Source organism: Calypte anna, chromosome 2, assembly GCF_003957555.1.
Source record: "Calypte anna isolate BGI_N300 chromosome 2, bCalAnn1_v1.p, whole genome shotgun sequence".
Lineage (NCBI taxonomy): Eukaryota > Metazoa > Chordata > Aves > Apodiformes > Trochilidae > Calypte > Calypte anna.
In genome coordinates this window covers 90,378,058-90,397,637 of record NC_044245.1, presented here as the reverse complement: position 1 = coordinate 90,397,637, position 19,580 = coordinate 90,378,058, and the positions used below count along the sequence as shown (strand labels likewise).

Here is a 19,580-nt window from a genome sequence, read left to right as displayed (position 1 = left end):
CAAACCTAGATTTGGGCATTTTACCAAGAAGTCAGAGCATTTTCTGGTTCATGATGGATTTAATGATGTACCAGGTAAAAAAAGTGTGCCAGCCAGACCCATGTAGAAGGACCTGGCTTGCAAATGCAGTCATGAGATAGCTCAGTTTTAGTGTGTTCTGTCATATATGTGTGATAGCAGAACATCTTTTTTTTAATACTGTTTTGTAAAGTTTATTTATCACTGAGCACAGAAGTCACTGCCAAGAGCACTGAGGGGAAAATTCACATCACCAGAGGCAAGTATCTAACGCTGCTTTTTTTTTTTTTTTTTTTTTTTCCCTCTCTCTCTCTCCTTTACAGGCTGCAAAATACAAGCTGGCAGCTCTGCCTGTGGCAGGTGCAGTCATTGGTGGAGTGGTGGGGGGTCCTATTGGTCTCCTTGCAGGCTTCAAAGTGGCAGCAATTGCAGCTGCACTTGGTGGTGGGATTTTGGGTTTCACAGGTGGAAAATTGATACAAAAAAGGAAACAAAAAATGATTGAGCCGGTCTCTTCCAGCTGTCCAGAGCTCTCTTGTCAAAGTGCCAAAAAATCCAGCTGAAGTATAGATTAATTTTGAATAGGAATTAAAGTGTAGTAGCCGTGCTAATGACAGATTTGCAGCCTTATGCTTTAAATACAAGGCTGGGTTGTAGGAATTTTGACAACAGGACTGTTACTTGGGAGGGGTGAAACAGTATTTCTCTCTTCAGATGCAGTGACACCAATCCTTTGAAAATTATATGGATAACCTTTAATTTTAAAATTCCTGGATGGGCTTTATGTGCAGCTGTAATGATGAAGGACAGGTGCTTCATGGCAAAGTTGCACAAAGTGTCTTGCAGACAATCCTGAGAGAGTTAGAAAATCTTAGTATTCCCATAAATGCCATAAATGCTGTCCAGAAGCTGTGACTTTTATTATTGTGCTCAAAAAAAAAAAAAAAAACAAACCCCAAAACAACCTGCATCTATCTTCCTCAGTCTTTAGTACTTTCAAATTTACTTTCATTTATCTGGGTTCCCAAACTCCTGGGAATACCCCCAGGATATGACTGACTATGCCCGTACAGTAACATTAGCTGCTGTAGGAAAAGTGAAAATGTGGGGTGAGGAATGTGGAAAAAAACCTCCCCCATTTACCTCCATCAGCCAAATTCAATCAGCATCTTGAGCAGCTTTCCCCCTTTGTAGTATTTTTTTAAATTTTGTAAAATTAACTATTATAAGCAGCAACCCTGCAGGGCCTCTTCTGCAGAATAATAATTTTCCAGGGCTGTTCAAGTTTGTGGCTTGTCCTGTGAGCACCATACAGGATACAGGGAGAAGCCCTGGCATTCCAAGTCCAAAGCCCCATCTCCCTCAGCAGCCTTCAAGGGTGGCTTTAGGCACCAGGTCAAAGGATGGAGAAGCAGGGAGGCGAGTGAATTATCTCTTAAATGGTGCCAGTGTCAGCTGACAGCCCCACTTCATAGCACTGTTTGGAAGTGGCAACTTTATACTGGTTGCAGTAAGTGAACTGTGCTTGTTCAGGTGAGCTGCACCCCTCCTGCATCCTGTTCACTGCTAGAACACCCACACTGTGAAGCATCACCTCAGCCTTTAAAGATTTTGGGACATGCTGTGGAGCCTGTATGGGGTGAGGTGCTGCTAGTGCTGTTGGCATTTTGTAGCAGATGCCTGTTATTCTTACCATCCTTATTTTGCTGCTCAAGAAGCCTCTTGCTTCTCAAACTTGCGTTGTTAAATAGGGAGTGTTAACATGTTTTTTACTGTCACCCCATCAGCACATGTTCCTTCCTCCATCCCTACATAACAGTTCTCACACAACTGCTGCTGCTGTTTGGGGCAAAAGAAACTGAGGCTGGGAAGCTGCTTTTTAAAGTTTTTAAATTGTTCAATTCATCCTGAGCTCAGCTTGAGTCCAGTTTTATTAGGTGAACACTGAAGTCAGTGTTCAGTGATAAGGTTCCCCAGCAGGGAACACTGTAGAAGGATGCACACTATAGAAAGTTCCCCTTTTCTTAACCAGTACTTTGATATCATAATTGAAAATAACTGCCTAATAATGACAGATGATAGGTTTGTGTGCCTAGAGACACTGTAAGGAACTGTTAGTTACAGCACAAATACCTTTTTCTGAACAGCTCTTCCTTAAGACTATTAAAATTGCTACTGAAATGGCTGTCAGTCAGAGCACTGTGTCTATTTTAAGTAGGTCCGAGGCTCAGGGAAGCAGTGTGTGCAAAAATAGTTTTCACAGGTAGCTGCAAACATTATCAAAAATACATGTAGTAAAGCCACAGTGCCTACATCCATAAAGTCATCTGGCATGGAAGACATGACCCAAGGAATTCAGCTCATTTGCTCCTGTCAAGCAAAAAGCACTTTTGTATAAATGCATCTATTTTTGGATATAAACACATTAAATGAACTTCTAACAGCTTCATACTAAGGCTGTTCATTTCTTAGAAACTATACATCAGCATTCAAAGAAGAAAGGGAGGAAAGAAGTTCTTAATCAGAAACTGTAGTTGATTCTTTGTATGATTTTAAAAAGCTACAGTGGCTTTTCTACTGTGTGCTTCGAAACCTTGTGCATTAAATGACAGCAGCCACATCAGAGTCATTGCAGGCTCTGCTCTATCCCCCCCCAAATGGACTAATGCCAGGACAATCTAAATTCATAAAACTGAATTCCTGCCACAGCTGATACAAAACCAGCTTGGTACACACTTGTTTTATGAAGTGTCTTGCACAAAGCCTGTTCTTCCTCTTTGCATCTTTAAGGAAGCAATTTCAAAACGTTATGTACACACCGGACTAGGGAAACTATTATTTAAGCTACGCTATTTTAAAATAGATGGGTTATTTACATATGTGAAGAAACGTGCACCTGAGTAACCAAACTAGCATTTAAATTGCTAGGCACGTTAGTCAGAAAAAAATGTAAGTTATACATAATTCTTTCAGACCAAATAAAAGTTTTTATCTATGAAACTGGTCGTAGCATTTATTGATAATGTTGGGGTTTATTTCCTTTCAGTATCTGACTACTCCCTCACAAATTTTATATTATTATAGTAATTGTATCACCAAGATAAAAGAATCCTGAATTGAGTTACCAAACACATGCTTCAGCTATTGGAATATTTACATTGACTGCAATTAACACAAGTTTCTAAAAAGCTGCAGGCACCTACTAACTCATACACATACGCTAGCTCAGCCATGGACTCCTTAACTTCAATTAAAGAGAGTCTGGAATGGTTTTATTCCAGATGAGGATAACATTAATACTGACAACTTCAGCTAACCACTCCCTTTAACAGCTGAACACTGAATGGCTAAAACCATTGGTGTAGATGATCAGAACTGAAGGTCTCTGTTTCTGCATCTTGCATTTTGTCCAACACTTGATTCTCTTTAGGCAAATTCTCTATTTCAGCAGATATTTCAAGAGTAAAGTGATGTGCAGCATCACCTTGGGCACACAGAGACTTCAGCTGTGACCCAACAATGAACACAATGAAATTACCCGAGTGCTCATCTGTCATCTCTCACATCTAATTGTCCACCTAGTGCTAGGATCATAAAGCTCTGGGAACGAGTCCTTACTCAGTAAAGCAAACTTGGATGAAGGAATAGCAGAGGGAGTTCACCTCTTTCTAGCTGAAAGCACCAACCACTTGGATTGTTGAGCTAGCATCTCTTCAGAAAGAGAAGTTCAGACATCTTCCACCATTCAGCAGGAACCTCAAAGGAGAAAGGTGAGTACTTGTAGGCAGCACACAGCAACTGACTAAAATTTCAGGTTCCTGAAAAAGTCCAGAAGTTCCTTCTGCAGCACCACCTGCAGACATGTGGCAGCCTTGAAACCGTGTCCTGCTCATAGCTTGGCATTCCAGGTGGAAGGTGGTGTAACTCGGACACCAAAAATGCTTCATTTTGTATGAGATGGAGAATGGGACAGGAGAAGACCTGGCCTCCAAGTACTTAATATGCACTCCAAAACGCAGCCTCACAAACCCAACAGAAAAATGTGCCTGCAAACAAAATCTTGTAATATTCTTTTAGCTACCACTTATGCACTTGCTCAGCTGTAGCTTATTGTTGGTTGGTACCAGCAACTCCCTCCTCGGAATCCCTCCTAAAAAGCTCATGCAAGAGGCAAAAGGAACTCTGAGTTTTGAACTGCAGAAGTTGGGGCACTTGCTATATTAAACATGAATGCAGTGGTCCACCTACTTAAGGACCAAGCTTGCTTCTAAGGATGCTAAACCTTGGGGACCCAACTCATGGACCTGGATTCTTTGTAGTAAGTTGTACTGTACAAATCCAAAACTAATTCATCTCCAGCAACACGCCCCAAATTAACAGGTATTTTTCCATCTTGCAGTTTATCTGCATTCATCTCACCAAGCAACCTGAAGGTTCATTGAGAAGAGCTCATGTTCTGGCATTATGCACAACAAGAAAAGCCCACAAGGAAAGTACTGAATCCTTCAGAGCAGAATTCAAGTAATATGCAATAAACAAGGTAGAGGCCAGACAAAAAAGACTAATGGAAAATTTGCAGTGATTGTTCAGAAGTAACTGTCTGACAGGGAAGCAGGGACCCCAAACAAACAAACAAAGACTAATTGTAACACACAGCTATGTAAATACAGCCCTTTCATTCAAAGTACAGACATTATCATTAAAACCTTTCCTTTCCTTGCTTGGTATTTTAATAGTCAGAATTGTTTAATTGCTTAGATGTTTACAGCCAGTGAAGCACCACACGAGATTCTGTAAAACTTTAATTTATTCCCCTCCCAAGTATCCAGAATAGAAGACCCTCTTAAGTTGGAGAAAAATGTGACAAAGAAATAGATTACCAGGATAGCTGTTCACATGAAGAAGAAAAAGCACATACTACCAAGGTTACACAGAAAACAACCCAAAAGTCCTATTTAAATGGGATAGTGCAAGTTAACAGCATGTCTCTGGCAAGGATACCTTCATTTGGATTATAAAAGTTTTACAGAACAGAGTTAGATTGAGAGTCTGGATGGGTCTCTGATATTTTACTATAGCATTAGGAACGTACTGTTTGATCTGTACAGAATGACCCACCAAACAAATGTATATACAAGCCTGGGGAGAAAAAAATTATTTTTCAGTTTATTCAAAATAAAAATACACATAGAATTATGAAAATATAGGTTTACTATTTCCACCACACAGAAGTCAATGCTGCTGTCTGAAAGGCTTGCAAGATTATTTCAAGTTTTTAAAGTTCATCTTTTTCCCTCAATAAGGTGTACCTATGTTCGCTGGGTGCCAGTTTCTGGAATGAGCTCTCTGGTGGGCTGCTTGCTAAGTCCTGAATTGGCTGAAAAACAGAACAAACCATAAAATTGCTTGTTAGACTCAGTTAATAATCACTTCCATTAAATGAACTTCTGACATTACTGATGACTGTGCACACATGTCCAGCATTCTCACAAATTGAAGTGTTTGGGTATGTTTGTTGTTTTACTATTTTTAGAAGGCACATCCTAAAAGCCTGATGTAAGTGGAATGTGCACACATACATCAATTAATTAAGCACCATCAGTGCTTAAGCACCTTTTGTTGGCATACCTCTAACGTGGTGGCCATCACTAAAGTTGCTGGACCAGTGACTTAAAAGTATTTCAAACATATCCCATTTCTTTGAGTCTATGCACCACTTGCTTTGAAGGTGTGTGCTTGTTATTGAGGTACAACAGGAGGAAACCGATGTCACTAACAAAGCATTTTAGAATTTGTTTTCAATGAGCACTGGAAACTAAAACCAAACCAAGTGTGCACTTCAGGAGACCTCCAAGACCTAAGTCATCAGGCTCCAGTGTAGTTAAGGGCCAGTATTGCCATCACTTGTCCTCCACAAGATGGCAGGATGCCATGCAGGGAGGAGGAAGTCAACATCCCAGCTTTTTTGTGCATTTCCCAAGGTCGAATGGAGACAAGAGTGACCCTGCAGCTCTAGACAAGTATCCTGTACCCACATAAGCAGGAGAACCCAGCCTGCAGCTGCCTTTGGAGTGTCTCTTCCTCACACATTCTGGCATAGCTCTGAGCTGACCAACTCCCTGGCCTACACCTCAGTCTCCAGCTGTTTTCTGCACTTCTCTAGACCTGAATTCTGGTTGTTTAATGAATTCCTGAGAAACACAAGGAGTTAACCAGCTAAATGATTCGCTGCTGAGACAATTTAGCCTGTATGTTTTCACAGCCAGTCATGGCAAAATTTAAAAGCAGTCATTCCCCTGGCCCAAGGCAAACCCTCCAGGTTTTTAATGCTTGAAATCTTTCAATTTTGAGCAGGACAGCAGGAGCCTGCAGTCATGCAGCTTAGCACAGAGCCACCCCTTACCGCATCCCACAGATGGCTAGGAAAATGAGCCTGTAGCCATAAGTTATCTCTGTCCCTCATCCATAGGTTCTGGGATGGCCCAAAGAACCTCAAGGTCAAGTGGGGTAAAGGACAAGGGCACCAGGTCTTCTCTGGGACCAGCAGGGCTCTCTGAGCCCCAGACAAAGCATCAGATAATGTAAGAAGTGTTTAAAACAGTTACTTATTTAGAGAGTGCCTGAGGTAATAGGAAGGTTGCCTGACAGGCTGTTACCTTGGCACTTTTCAGCATGGCATCACAAACATGAGCAGAGTGCTATATCAAGAAAATACAAGGCTTATCAAGACAAAGAAGACCGAGCTGAACAGAGGCAATAGGGGGTGGTAATGTCCTTTCTTTGCTGCCTGTTGGATTAAACCGAATACTGAGGTGATCTGGAGTTTTGCATGGGGAAGGATCTTGTAGTTGTGTTCCTGATGAGATCCCAAAAGTGACTTCCAGGCACGTAGTGTGACACCTTTGATCAGATCAGTGAGGAATCCAAGCTGATGCATGCAGCTTGTGACTACTATTAATGCTACTTGTTAACTGCATTAATTAAAGTAGTAAGTCCCATTACTGCTTATCAGTCTTTCGTTGATGCTTTACTGATCTGCCATATGCTTGGACTGGTGACTATCAGTAAATTCAGAGAACACTGAATCCTTAGAAGCACCCTTTCATAGTGCGTTGTGTGGGAAATAATGCATCTATGATGTATAATTAGTTTTTGCAATTAAATCACATGAGCATGTAAGCTCTGTGAGCACAGAACAGTTCCCTAGCTCAAAATTTTCTGTTTCAGGGGAGGAGAAAAGTTCTATTCTTATACTGTTCCCTTCTTCAAGGCAAACTATGCTTCTAAAACAGATTCTTCCTTTGGGAGACTGAAGTTAAAAGTACAAGCATATTAGAAAATAGAGCTCTGACAAGAATTAATAAATAAATAGATATCTTTATTAAAAGGCCAAAATAAATGTATTTGTGTAACCTTACCTGACCAGGTGCTACATCGGTTGGATCAGGACCATGATGAAACTCCCTATGCAATTTTCCAGAATGCAAGTCTAGTACAAATTGCTTCAGTTTACCTGGAACTCTGGAACAAATCCAACAGAAACATCCACACATTTATTACAAGTTAAATCCAAACACGGCAGACTTAAAGTGCACTGTTGAGAGCAGACAGCTTCTGTTTATCTAGCACACTATGTCCACTTCTAGGTGATTAGTAGAGGACAGGAAGCCAAATGGTTTGTGAAGGCATCCTGCCAGTTTCTTTTTCTTTCCAGTGTCTCTTGAGAACACAGCAAGGATTTTCATCCTTTCAGGAACTCCCACAGAGGTGTACTAGCTGATAACTTCATCGTAGACTCACTTCAGCCCCCCACTAACCAGAATGTAAGGGGGAACAGCAGGTTCCAAATGCACAGTTCACAGATACAAATGAGAGGTGGGCAGGGGTATTGACACAGCCTCTTTGAAAGGCTCTCTGCTGCCTGAGCAACTGCGTATACACTGCAGATAAGCACTAAGAGGATATCAGTGTAAATCTAATCTGAGATCATCTACTGTCACCCACAGCAAACGTGCTAAACTGCAGCAACCAGTTTTATTTGTGAAGCATCAAATAGGCTAAAAGGCTTAAAAACAAAGAGTTAATCTAATAAGTATTAAAGAGGAGATAAACTATAATGTCAGCACTATGCATGCTATCTAAGGTAATGTATGAATGGAGCCAGGCTTTGTAGGGAGTCTTTCATCAGACCAATTACTACATTTAGGAAGAAGGGAGTAAGTATCACAAGTCTTTCAGATGAGAGAACTCCATGGATAAAATATTATGTAACATAGAGCCCGAGGGTGTCACTACAGCAATATCTGCAACTACTCAGTATTACAGTGGTACTTTGAGCAGTCTCTTGGCTTCCCATGTGAGATCAGGAATTAATCGTGGTGGAGAGAAGAGGGTTCATTCCAGCACAGTATACAGGGACAACAGAATCACTGCTCCTTGCTTTATTTTGGGCTCCTGCCTTGTTCTAGCTTAGGCACACTGCTGGATAAACTCCCCTCCAACCTCATCTCTTCTGCAGCGAAGAAATTTAGTACACCCAGCCTCTTGAGCTCAGCCAGTTCTCTGAGAACTCTCTGAGAAGATGTAACTGATCTGTTGAACACTCCCTGCTATCATTTCCAACCTGGAACAACAGGAGGCCAAAGGATGAGGACAAAATATTTAGTTGAGGTCCTATTTGCTCATGAGGTGGCTATTTTCCAAAAATATAACTCTTTAAAGAGAGAAGAAATCTTTTTTTAATGGGCCAGCTCTCAAGGTACCATATCCAAAAACCCTACTGGTTGGTGGCAGCACTGAGATTATAAGAGACAGTCTGAATCCAGTTTGTAAAAGAGACCAGAAACTACTGGAATGGCAGAAATCCTTGCAGTTAGATAAGTCTCAGAATTATTAAAAAAAAAACCCAAACACCAGAACAAACAAAACCAAAACCACATATCCAGGCAAAAGAGTATCACCCCAGGAGCTCCAAATCTCTCCTTGTTTCCAAACTGTTTGTTAGGTATTTGCAAGTATTGCTCAATCTCCTAGAGTAAGGTTGAGTAATTATTTATCATTAAGCAACTGTCTACAATCCTGACATCTCTTTCTCATCTTCATTGTTATGCAACTGGCAAACAAGCAAGAAGTTTTTATATTCAGATAATGTTTCACAGGCACAGAAGGTATAAGAATCAATCAGGGAACCTAAACATCTCTATTCTCCTATAAGAGATACTTATTTTAGCTCTGTTTTCAGAAGAAACAATAAAAAGAGTGGTTTCAAAATTCAAGTATCCCACCATATTTTTTTAAAACTGGCACATGCGGTGAACATGGCCTTCCAAAGAAACAGGAACAGGGGGAAAACAATCACTATCAGAGCTTCCATACATGTAGCTTATATTTGAGAAGGACTATTTGAGATGTATCAAACAGAGACTGTATTTTAAGAGTAAGCCTGAGGAGAGCTATGGGAAGACACTACATTGGAACACTCCTTTCTTGTCAACATTTCAGGTAGAAAAATGTCTGCTGGAATGGCAGATTTAGACATGGGGTTACATTGATATTGCCTGCTAAATCTGAGCTTTGAAATCCTTGGCTTTGACAAAAATGAAATTAGCAAAAATTGAAGTCTCAAAGCCCAGGCATCCCAACCAGGACTTCAACAAGCAGTGTACATGCAGGTACCTCCTAAGAGGCAGAAACTGGGGTTGAAAAAACCCTGAAGATAAAGACAAAACACTTGCCTCACACTGACAGCACCTTAAAATAACACACATCTTCACTCCTCAACTGAACCACCACGAGACAGAACATCTGCTTCCCAGTCAGTGCAACATGAAGTGTCAGGCTGATGTGAAGAGAGTGATCAAAGTCGCATTTTGCCTACAGACCCTGATACTTCTCTCTCACATTTTCTCCAGATAACATCCCATTGATCAGTCATTTTCCAGGCTACATAGGGAAAATTTCAGAAACCCACACAAGCTTTGCCAGCTTTTCAGGTTTAGAATAATGCAGGAAGTCTGAAATTGCACAGCAGGAAAAACCAAACCAGCAAGCTGGGAATTCTTCCATGGTGCATTTTACAGTAGTCTTTGCATAACACAGAACTTAAAATATTTGTTGTATTTTAAGCCTTTTAGAATTAACTGATGTATCCAGACCACTACTACAAATACCATGTTGAGCTCCAAATGCCTAAGTACTATGGAAAATAGTAAAAAAAAAAAAAAAAAAAAAGGACAGCATCTAAAAACTTAATGCAAGGATCACTTCTTGCATAAAGCAGTGTAACCTGGTCTAGTGGGAGGTGTCCCTGCCCATGCAGGTGGGTCGGATCTTGATGATCTTTAAGGTTCCTTCCAACCCAAACCATTCTGTGATTCTATGAACTCCATTTAAAAAACAGCTTCACACCAATCCATATTGCTTTACAGCTCTGACATTAAATCATACACAAGCAATCTTATCTATCCCAGATTTAATTGCCTCCTCTTGTAGTACTGACAAACGTGTGTCATTTTTTTGTTCTCTAATCAAAATGGACAAAGAAAAATACTTACAGCAAGTCACTGAAGTCTGGGAAGACATACATGTGCCTAAAGCTGTCAATGGCAATAACAGGGCAGTCTGCTGGAGTCTTCTGGATGTGAAGGAGAGGGTGCCTGAATTTATCACAGTCAGCGTGAAGGAAGTTTATTGTACCTGAAATTTAGAAGCAGACAAAAATCTGTGCTAAGTTTTTATTATTAACTTGAAACACTAAACACTTCTGTAAGTATCACAAAGGTGGAAGTATTAGACAGACACAAAGCACTAAAATTTGAAAATAGATTTAAATAACAATATATAACTAAAAGATGATACCTAAATAACTATGTAACTAATGATAAATAGATTTTTAATAACTAAATAGATTTTAATAACTAATAACTAATCTGTTACCAAAGTAACAGATTTTTCTTAAAGTCTTGTTAGTCACAGTACAAACTGAAATTTTGTTTAATGCCCTCTCAAAGTCACTTAGACAAGAAGGATTTCTGAAATAGATATTTCATGTAAATATATATAATTTATATACATTTACACATGTAAATATATGTGGATGTGTATCTAATTCAGAAATTTCCAGGAGTCAGTCCTCACTGTCAAAAGTACATAAAGCTTCAGACTCCAGAGCTTTAGAACTAGGATTCCATTTGGCTTTTGCTTCCACTCTGAGTTTGCCTGAAAAAAAATTATACCAGTAAAAATAAGAAGTCGTAGGAGCCACTACGAACCTTTTTCACTGATTAATTGTCGTGCAACCTCCTGCTGGAATTTCTCTAAACTCTCCAAGTCATCTTTCATGTGGAAAAGTATGAGAAAAGGAAGACCTTCTTCTGTCAGTTCCTGCATAGAAAACAAATGACAAATCTCATTTCTTTAGGGCACTTAAGTAAGTGCAACAATTTTCAAATCCAGCAAGGTATCATTTAAGAAGAGCTGAAAAACCAGGACACAAGATGTGAACTGCTGACCTTTCATCTAAGGTGCCCAAGTGATAAAACTGTGTTTCCTTCCTCCGTGTCATATACAGCACATAAAGAGATGAAGGGATTTCACTGTCACTGTTTTGGGAAGGCATACACATGTACTGGCATTCTTCTTCTAAAGAAATAGCCCAATTCCAAGAAAACACATCATCTTCATAGAAACAGCAATAAGGCCTGAGCAGCATGGTATTAAATGCTATGAAAAGCTGACCATGTATTCTAGACTTGGTCCTAGCCTGGTTCATGTAATAATTTGCTGTTCTTTTAGTCTAACATGATGGATAAGTATTTTTGAATGATTCCATCCTAGAAACAAACAAACTCTGGGAAAAAGAAAAAAAAAGAAAAAAAAGGAAAAAAAAAAAGAAAAAAAAGGAAAAAAAAAAAAAAGAAAAAAAGGAAGAAAAAAGAAAAAAAAAAAGCAGACTCTAATGACATAACCTGTGTCAGTTATGATCAAGAACTACTGAAGCTCAGTCTTGTAACAGCTGACTGCAAAGATTCTCATTGACTTCAGTGCTCCTGACAAAACTCAGGCTTCCCTAACCCAACCACTAAATTGCATTTCTTCATTCTTTTTACACACATGAAGTTGGCTGGGTCTCAACCTCGTTGCCTAGCAGAGGATGAGGGAAAAGTCTTGTATCTCCCCACTATGATCATGGCTGTGTTTCCTCACTTGTTTCATCAGCTACATTTCCAGAGGGAGAACTCCCAAGCAGAGGTTGGTGTTCTGGCTTTGGGCTCCCCCTTTGCTTGCAAGCAACTTCAGTTTCACCTTCTGCATAGTTAAAACCCTTATGCAATGGTGTGTTATACTCAGCAAGATCAATCATCTCCAAACAGGTTGTTAGGACACTGCTAATTTTGGTTCTAACTGGTTTCTATAAAGTACCTTCCTTTGTTTGTTTTTCTGTTCCAGCTTCCACAGAATGTCTTACTGGTTGGGACGTGGCAAGTGGGACAGGGGTTTCATTTGCTTTGAAGTGTTCCCTCAAAAGCTACTGTCGTGTGTGTCACTGAGGCTACCAAAAGATTTTTCATTACATCTGAGCTGCCCAGAGTATTTCTGTATGCCTTTGAGGAACCCTTTACCCTTTCAAAAACTCATTAGACATGGTTCACTGTATCCATACAACATAAAAATAAACAGACTGATTACAGGTTAAATGGTGATTATTTTCTGAATGATAGTACTGATCCCAACAGGAGTACAGGGACTCTCTCTCAAATGGACAATCTTTTCAAGCAAAAGAGCTTGCTTCAGAGTTCAGCTACTGTGTTGACTAAAGCCACAATGATTAACTCTGTTCAGATCAGGCATCTTCCTGGCTAGCATGCCCATGACATTTATCAGATAATGAAAACATTAGGAAAGAAAATGATGGAAAACCTGCCAGCACTTTACAGAGGTCAATTTAGATTTTAAAATTTAGCTTAAAGATTAAAAATCCTACCACAGACTTTCTTATTTCTACAGTATTCTAGTACAATAAATAACAGTTATAGCACTTCATCTTTTTACCCTGTAACATTGTGCACTGTGCATTAAGTGTCCGTTTAAATACTCTACAATCTCATCAGGAAGTATCTCAGTTTTGGCACATTTAAATTTGTTTGGGTACTGTTGCGAGCACTGAAATTTTTAAACAAATGCTCCTAGACAAAATGTCACATTGGAATTGAAATACCTGCCTAAGTAAACAGGATTGAGGGAACACCCAGAAAAAACACAACACAATGTGGTGCAAGCTGACAGTGATGAACTCTGGCTTCTAAGGCTCAGAATCTAATTTTCCACCATAGGAAAAATACACTGAAATCTACCACACACTTCTAAATATGTTAACATGTAGTGTCTTTTACATATTGAGTACCAAATGAGGAATTAAAATTTGTTTAACTATCAGAACTTTCCAATACAGGTTAGTGAAGTTGACTAGAAGCCATTCTGTGCATTTCACCCTATCCCTCCGTCACATAACCCAAAGAGCTGTGTGTTTGCCCAGAAGAGCAGCATTATATACACTGCAGATTCAGGATAGATAATTAAGTGTGCAAAGAGAAGATGAATCATGTGACTGATTATTTGGTTTCTAATCCAGTGCAGACAATGTGCTGAAATTTTTTACAAACCTCACTAGAGTTTATGGCAGATGCTGTCACTATGAACAAACAGTCCTTTTGAGATACTACAAAATTGCTGATTTTCTGAAGACTTTTTCTCCAGTTGGTTGTGATTTGGTTTTGTTTTTTTAAGTTACAATATGGAGTTGGAAATAGATGAAAGGAGTAAGTTACGAAGGAAAACTGCAAAGCTTTAAACAAAAATAAGGATAATGATAAGAATAGAAACGCTTAAAGCAAACCCCCAAATTCTTTCTTACCAATTACAACTAAAAGAAGAAAGCCAAGGGGAATAGCATATGAAGCTAAAAACATTAAGATACCACAAAAGCAGAATGGCAGAAAACTTCTTACCTCCCCATTTTCAAAAGTAATTTCTCGAACAAGTGGTACACATTTATCCTGTGTCCATGCATAAATCAAATCAAAATTGGTCAGTGAACCCAAGTACACCATATCTGGAGCATTTTCCTGTTAAAAACAAAAATAAAGTAATTGAGAAACAATAAAAATGACATTGCTACCTACAGAGAACATTACCTACCTGATGTAAAGTAACAATATCCATATAAATATTGAAAGTCAGTCTTATACCAATATGCAACTCTTGTTTGTGTGACATTTCTATTAATTATGTAACATAATACAACAGGAAAATAAATATATATGAGCACTTATGCAGTCAACTTCACTTTGTATGTTAACTTAAGAAAAGCTTAAAAGAGACTTTGTTTGCAAATTAGGGATGCTCCAAATAAAGGCTATTTAAACTTCTGTTATGTTGAGAAATAGTATCTCAACATCTTAAAAAGAATAATTTAAACTAAAAATGCAGATATTAAACTGCTTCATGCTGATAATTAAAGGCTCACAAAAAAAACCCCAACCCTCCTAATGAATGTGAAACATGTTTTTCACATATTCTTTTCCAAAGAGAGATGAGTAAATAACAGCCTTCCTTGATTTACTAGTAGTTTAAATGCAGAATTCAGTGCTGCCATCTTTTAATGTAATTACAATTTTGGTTACCATGAACTGAAGCATGACTTTGCAAGCTGTGGCCATGATTAAGCACGCCTTAATTCAGAAACACCATATCAATTAGGTGACATAATAAATTCTGGGTTTGCAGGAAAAGGTTTGAAAAAGTATTTTCCCCATTAAGTTTTTGTTTGTATTTTTAAGAGTAATTTTTTATATATTAGATTTGAGAAAGGAGCAGATTTTCAGATATTATGTTTCTAAAAACCAATGCTTGTGGATTTTCTTCTGTACTTACTGAATTTTTCCATTTACAATGTTTATTAGAGTTTGTTAACATGCAGTTAATTTTACTAATTCCTTTTTTTTTTAATGAAGATAGTATGTCTCAGCCTTTGTGGGCTAAGACACACAAGACAGGCAAGTGACAGAAATACTTATTAATTGGCACTTGCTTTGAAAAACATGAGGTACACCAGTTGCTGAACTTCAGACTTTTAAGACTTCTATAGAACACATATACAGGAGTGGACTGTGCTCCTAAGAACCCACCCCACATTTCTGGATGCTGACTTCTAAAATGACAGCTTTAGGTTTTGTGCACTTAATTAGTAATGAAACAGATCTTTTTCACTGACTCAGAAACACTACTTCCCATAACACTATTTCTCACACTATTTAGTGATGAAATAAAATTATGATTTGAGATGCAGTAAAATGCTGAATGATCTGAATATAGTATCCACAAGTTCATATTCACATCTAAGGAGAATAAGCAGAATAAAACACAGAATTAACACTTACCCCTGGTGGCTTGTAGATTACATTGTCTCCGCTAAATCTCTCTGCTTTTGAAATAGCCCTACAACAAACCAACCAGTAAGCATGTCTTGGTACAGACAAACAAAATCACTGAGATACCAAAAATCATACTTTCACTTGCTATCCTACAACTTAATGTTTCTTCTCCTCTTCAAAATTTGAGAATTCAAATAATTGATCTTTATAGGAAACTGTAAAGTGACTCCCCAGCAACTTGGCCTGGCTGGATAAGAGGGCATTAAGGGAGTCAGCAAGATGTATACCTTAGAAGTGTGGACTAAAGGCATCAAAGGGCAATGCTGAGAATGCCAGTACAATTTTGGATAAGAGAACATCACAAAAAATTGCTAATGGATTAATATAAATTTTAAAAAATTAAATACTTATTCTTAAGGGAGGAAAGGAGAGAAAGGTGGATTCTTGTTTGCATTTCCTCTTTCTGATCCATTGTTTACAGTAGAAATTTACATCTTAGCTACCCTGATAAGGAAGGCCTTTGAGGTGCTCTACCACGTGGTCAATGAGAAAATGTAAAGAAAGTAAGTCCACACTCTCCATTTTACCCTCAAAAGAGATCCAGAGAGTACCACAGCATGCAGTTTCTGACCACTGATGATATGGTACGTGTGTACCCAAAGAACACATGCAGTTCCTTCTTGGTATTCAGGTCAAGTCACCCTGGTGAGCTCCACCTTGCCTCTAATCCTTAATCCCAGTCGCAACAAAGAGCCCTGAAAGCTGCTAGCTTGTATATCCCCAAAATCATCATCTCTTATTCAAACAAATGGGGAGAGCTCAGCATCCAACACAGGAGATGATAGAAAAAAATGTAACGAAAGAAAGTTCTCAACAAAAATAAACCTTTATAACTTTTTCAGACATTGAAAGGGGCCTCCTCTCTCTTTCTATGCCTTGCATTGCTGTTCCAATGCAACTCATGCTGGCAAGTCAGAACTGACTGACTGCACAGAAGAATAAAATGAACTACCTATTTCTTTTTGGTTTAGGAAAAAAAAGAAGCATGTCAGCCTCTGGGAAACATTAGCTTAAGTGTTCCAGCTTTCTATATTATAATTTTTGTAGACTCAATATAAGCATTGGTGAAGACTAATTCAGAGATATGAGAGAATTAAAAAACAGAAGTAAAAATATCTGTTTCTCTCACTGCAATATGAGGTAAATCTTCCATGGGTCTGAACAATTTAGAGGGCTAAGAAAAAATAAAAGGTAATATATGGCTTGATTTAAAGTATCTATGTTTTATTTCTGTCATTTGATCCAACTTATCATTTGCAAGGGAAAGGTATTTTTATCTTGCATAGTGTGCTACACCTGTCAGTATTTGCACCAATTTAGAAAAGTATATTTAAAAATGCATGTTTGTATCCTGGGCACAATGACTGTTTCAATAATGTGAAATCAGACTTTGTGACCATCAGCACCAACGTAAACAACTCAGACCCCAAACAATCCACTGAATAAGAAGAAAGTGAAGACACAGAAACCACCTGCCCAATCACTTCTTGGGGAACTAACAATGATCTGTAATGAAATATATGCTCCAGGGTAAGCCTGTGCTGGAACTCAAAAGGTCCTCTTCTGTGTTCTTCCACTTCAGTAGCTTCAGTTGTGACCAATTTGTTTCAGATAAATAAAGTGGGGGCATGAAGTGAAAATCCCAAATGCCTGAAGATACACCTTTTTTAAACAACTACCAAAATGGAAACACTTCAGTTTGCATTTTGTCTCTTCCTGAAGCAGTAACACAGAAGGTGAACCACACAAATCTCCCTTCCTCTTTGCTTGCTAACAAAATCCAAACAGTTCCTAGATTTGTCACTCTCTTCCATGAATTATCTACATTCTGTGCTCTGGCTGAATAGCACAAAGCCATTCCCACTCAGAAGAGTTCAATTGATTAGGGACAGCTCCTCATCAAACATTTTGCTATACTTAATCTGAATTTTAAAAAAATACTGTTACATAGCCAGTACCTCCCTCAGAACTCTTTTCACATGTAATTTTTTAGGATGCTCAAGAGCCAGAGCTGTTCAGAGATGACAACATTTAGTTTCCAAGGTTGCTGTCTGTAAGGCTGCACTTTCAAACACTAACAGCTCCAGGCAAGAAAGGGAATGGGAGTCTGAAGAAGAGAATAATGACAAGCCTGCTGTGCAATCTGTAGAAATAACCAAACCCCATAATATTCCAATGCTTATAGCTTGTATCTAAAGAAGAAAAAGAAAAAAAGAAAACCCAAAAGTAACTAATTCAAGAACTGCATCTAACAATCACTGAGTGTTGGGAAATGTTTCTCATTATACAAAGTTGACAAATGTGAAACTGAAGACAAACAGTTTCAAACACCAGAAGATCAAATCTTACAAATATTGTTATCCTACTAACAGTTTTTGAAATAAGGCATTCCTAAAAAGAATGAAAAGTCATCTGAGGGGACAAAAAGTAATTTAAAATTCTGGCAATAATTCAGATTGACTGCCCTGCAAACAAGCATGGATGCATTCATCAGAAAACTTCTGAGACAGTGGCCACTCTTTGGAGATAAGACTGAGAGCCCTACAGACCACAGAGTTGATGTGATTATTTTCTCACTGTCAAGGCTGCTTACACAGTCACAGAATACCAAACTGGAAGGAAAGGAAAGCCACATGTACTCCTGGACACTACAAATACTCTCTGCATTTTTGAAACATACTGGAAAAGGCATCAGTGACTGACAGCCAATTTTGTTCAAACGACACATTTTCTGCCTTGATACCTCTTCTCGTTTCTCAGCTACTCTTCACTACATCCAATTCAAGAAAGTCTTATGGCAACTGTATATGGTACAAAAGCTAGTAAAACCTATACAAATTCCTGATCCTGCAGCTGTGGGTAGACTGCAAACCACTGCATTCACATTAAGGCACAGTCACTTTAAATTGGTTGGTGCTGGCACACTAAACACTGCAGAAAGGCTCTATAATGGCATCTTATTATGCTACTCCAAAAGGGAATCAATCACTCCCAATTTATTCTTCTTCCTCCAGTGAAGATCTTCTAATGTTTTTAAATATTGCTGCAAATCTTTGTAACAAGGAGAAATTTGAATTTCTGTAGGTCATTCTTCTAGACTGATACTATGTAGCTCATCAATACAATCACCTTTCTTAACTGTGACTGTGTGCAATGACACAGAACCCACACAAACCAGATCTAGGCATTTTGGAAATCAGGCATTTTGGAACAAGGTTCTCTTCCCTAACATTTAGAGGAAATAAGCAACTACTACTTAACTATTCTTATTAAAAAAAAAAAATCCTCCAAAACCAGGAAAAATCTACAAAAATTGTCATATTTTAAAGAAAGAAAATTTAAGAAGTTGCAAAGTTTTCAGACTCTTCCCTACTTATTCCCCTCTCTCTCCAAAGAAGTAGGTTTCTGGGTTTTGTCTAGCATTCCCCCTAAAAATGCCTCAGTGGCATTTAAGCTATACTGACAAGGAGTGAAAAAATGAAAAAGGCAAAAAATCCAAGTTGGATTTCACAGAAAAACAAAGTTACAAGGAGTTCTCTTCTCCCTCCCTGCAATCTTATCTCTCACAGTGTTCTCATCTATCTCCAGTAATTCCACACAAAGTATTAAAGAAGTCCATTCAATTAAATTATATACAACTTTGTAACATAATTCCAACAAAAAAGTCATGCAATTAACAAATGTTAAAACTTACCCAAAGGCAGACAGGAATACACAATCATCATGCAAAATATTTGCTACTCTTTCAAAAGTTCTGTAATTGTCAGAGTCTTTTTGCTCAAAGTATCCAACAATGTGTCTTCTGCTGCGCTGTAAAAATAAAGGTTAATTTTTAACTTACCTCAAATTATAAAAAACTATCATTACTTCCTAAATGATATTAAATACAGATATGCCATTCATTCAATAGTCAATAACTCTGGAAAAGTTCTTTATTTTATGCCTTTTCAGTATTGAGAAGCACCCTTGTGAATATTTTTCTAGTGAGGAAGCCCAAAAGTATCTTCTCAAATAAAACATATGATCCTTTTCAAATATTAAAAGTAAAATAAGTAATTTGTGGAGTTGTTG

At 38.3% G+C, this 19,580-nt stretch overlaps 2 protein-coding genes across 4 annotated transcripts in view; one reads left to right on the top strand and one right to left on the bottom strand.

The window, feature by feature from the left end:
• The window catches only part of STX17 (syntaxin 17), a 32,968-nt gene extending 29,950 nt beyond the window's left edge, over nucleotides 1-3,018 (top strand). For all 3 annotated transcript variants that reach the window (XM_030446397.1, XM_030446396.1, XM_030446399.1), the window contains one exon: nucleotides 342-3,018. In XM_030446397.1, coding sequence (XP_030302257.1) covers nucleotides 342-581 — 240 coding nt within the window. In that variant the 3' untranslated portion in view covers nucleotides 582-3,018. The remainder of the gene's footprint in view (nucleotides 1-341) is intronic.
• Nucleotides 3,019-4,804: 1,786 nt separating this feature from the next.
• ERP44 (endoplasmic reticulum protein 44) overlaps nucleotides 4,805-19,580 on the bottom strand; it is a 48,882-nt gene continuing 34,106 nt past the window's right edge. Inside the window, exons 6-12 of the mRNA XM_030446395.1 lie at nucleotides 19,204-19,319; nucleotides 15,456-15,513; nucleotides 14,025-14,141; nucleotides 11,289-11,400; nucleotides 10,572-10,713; nucleotides 7,437-7,539; nucleotides 4,805-5,395 (exon numbers count right to left, since the gene is read on the bottom strand). Of these exons, the coding sequence (XP_030302255.1) occupies nucleotides 5,294-5,395; nucleotides 7,437-7,539; nucleotides 10,572-10,713; nucleotides 11,289-11,400; nucleotides 14,025-14,141; nucleotides 15,456-15,513; nucleotides 19,204-19,319 (750 nt within the window). The 3' untranslated portion in view covers nucleotides 4,805-5,293. The remainder of the gene's footprint in view (nucleotides 5,396-7,436; nucleotides 7,540-10,571; nucleotides 10,714-11,288; nucleotides 11,401-14,024; nucleotides 14,142-15,455; nucleotides 15,514-19,203; nucleotides 19,320-19,580) is intronic.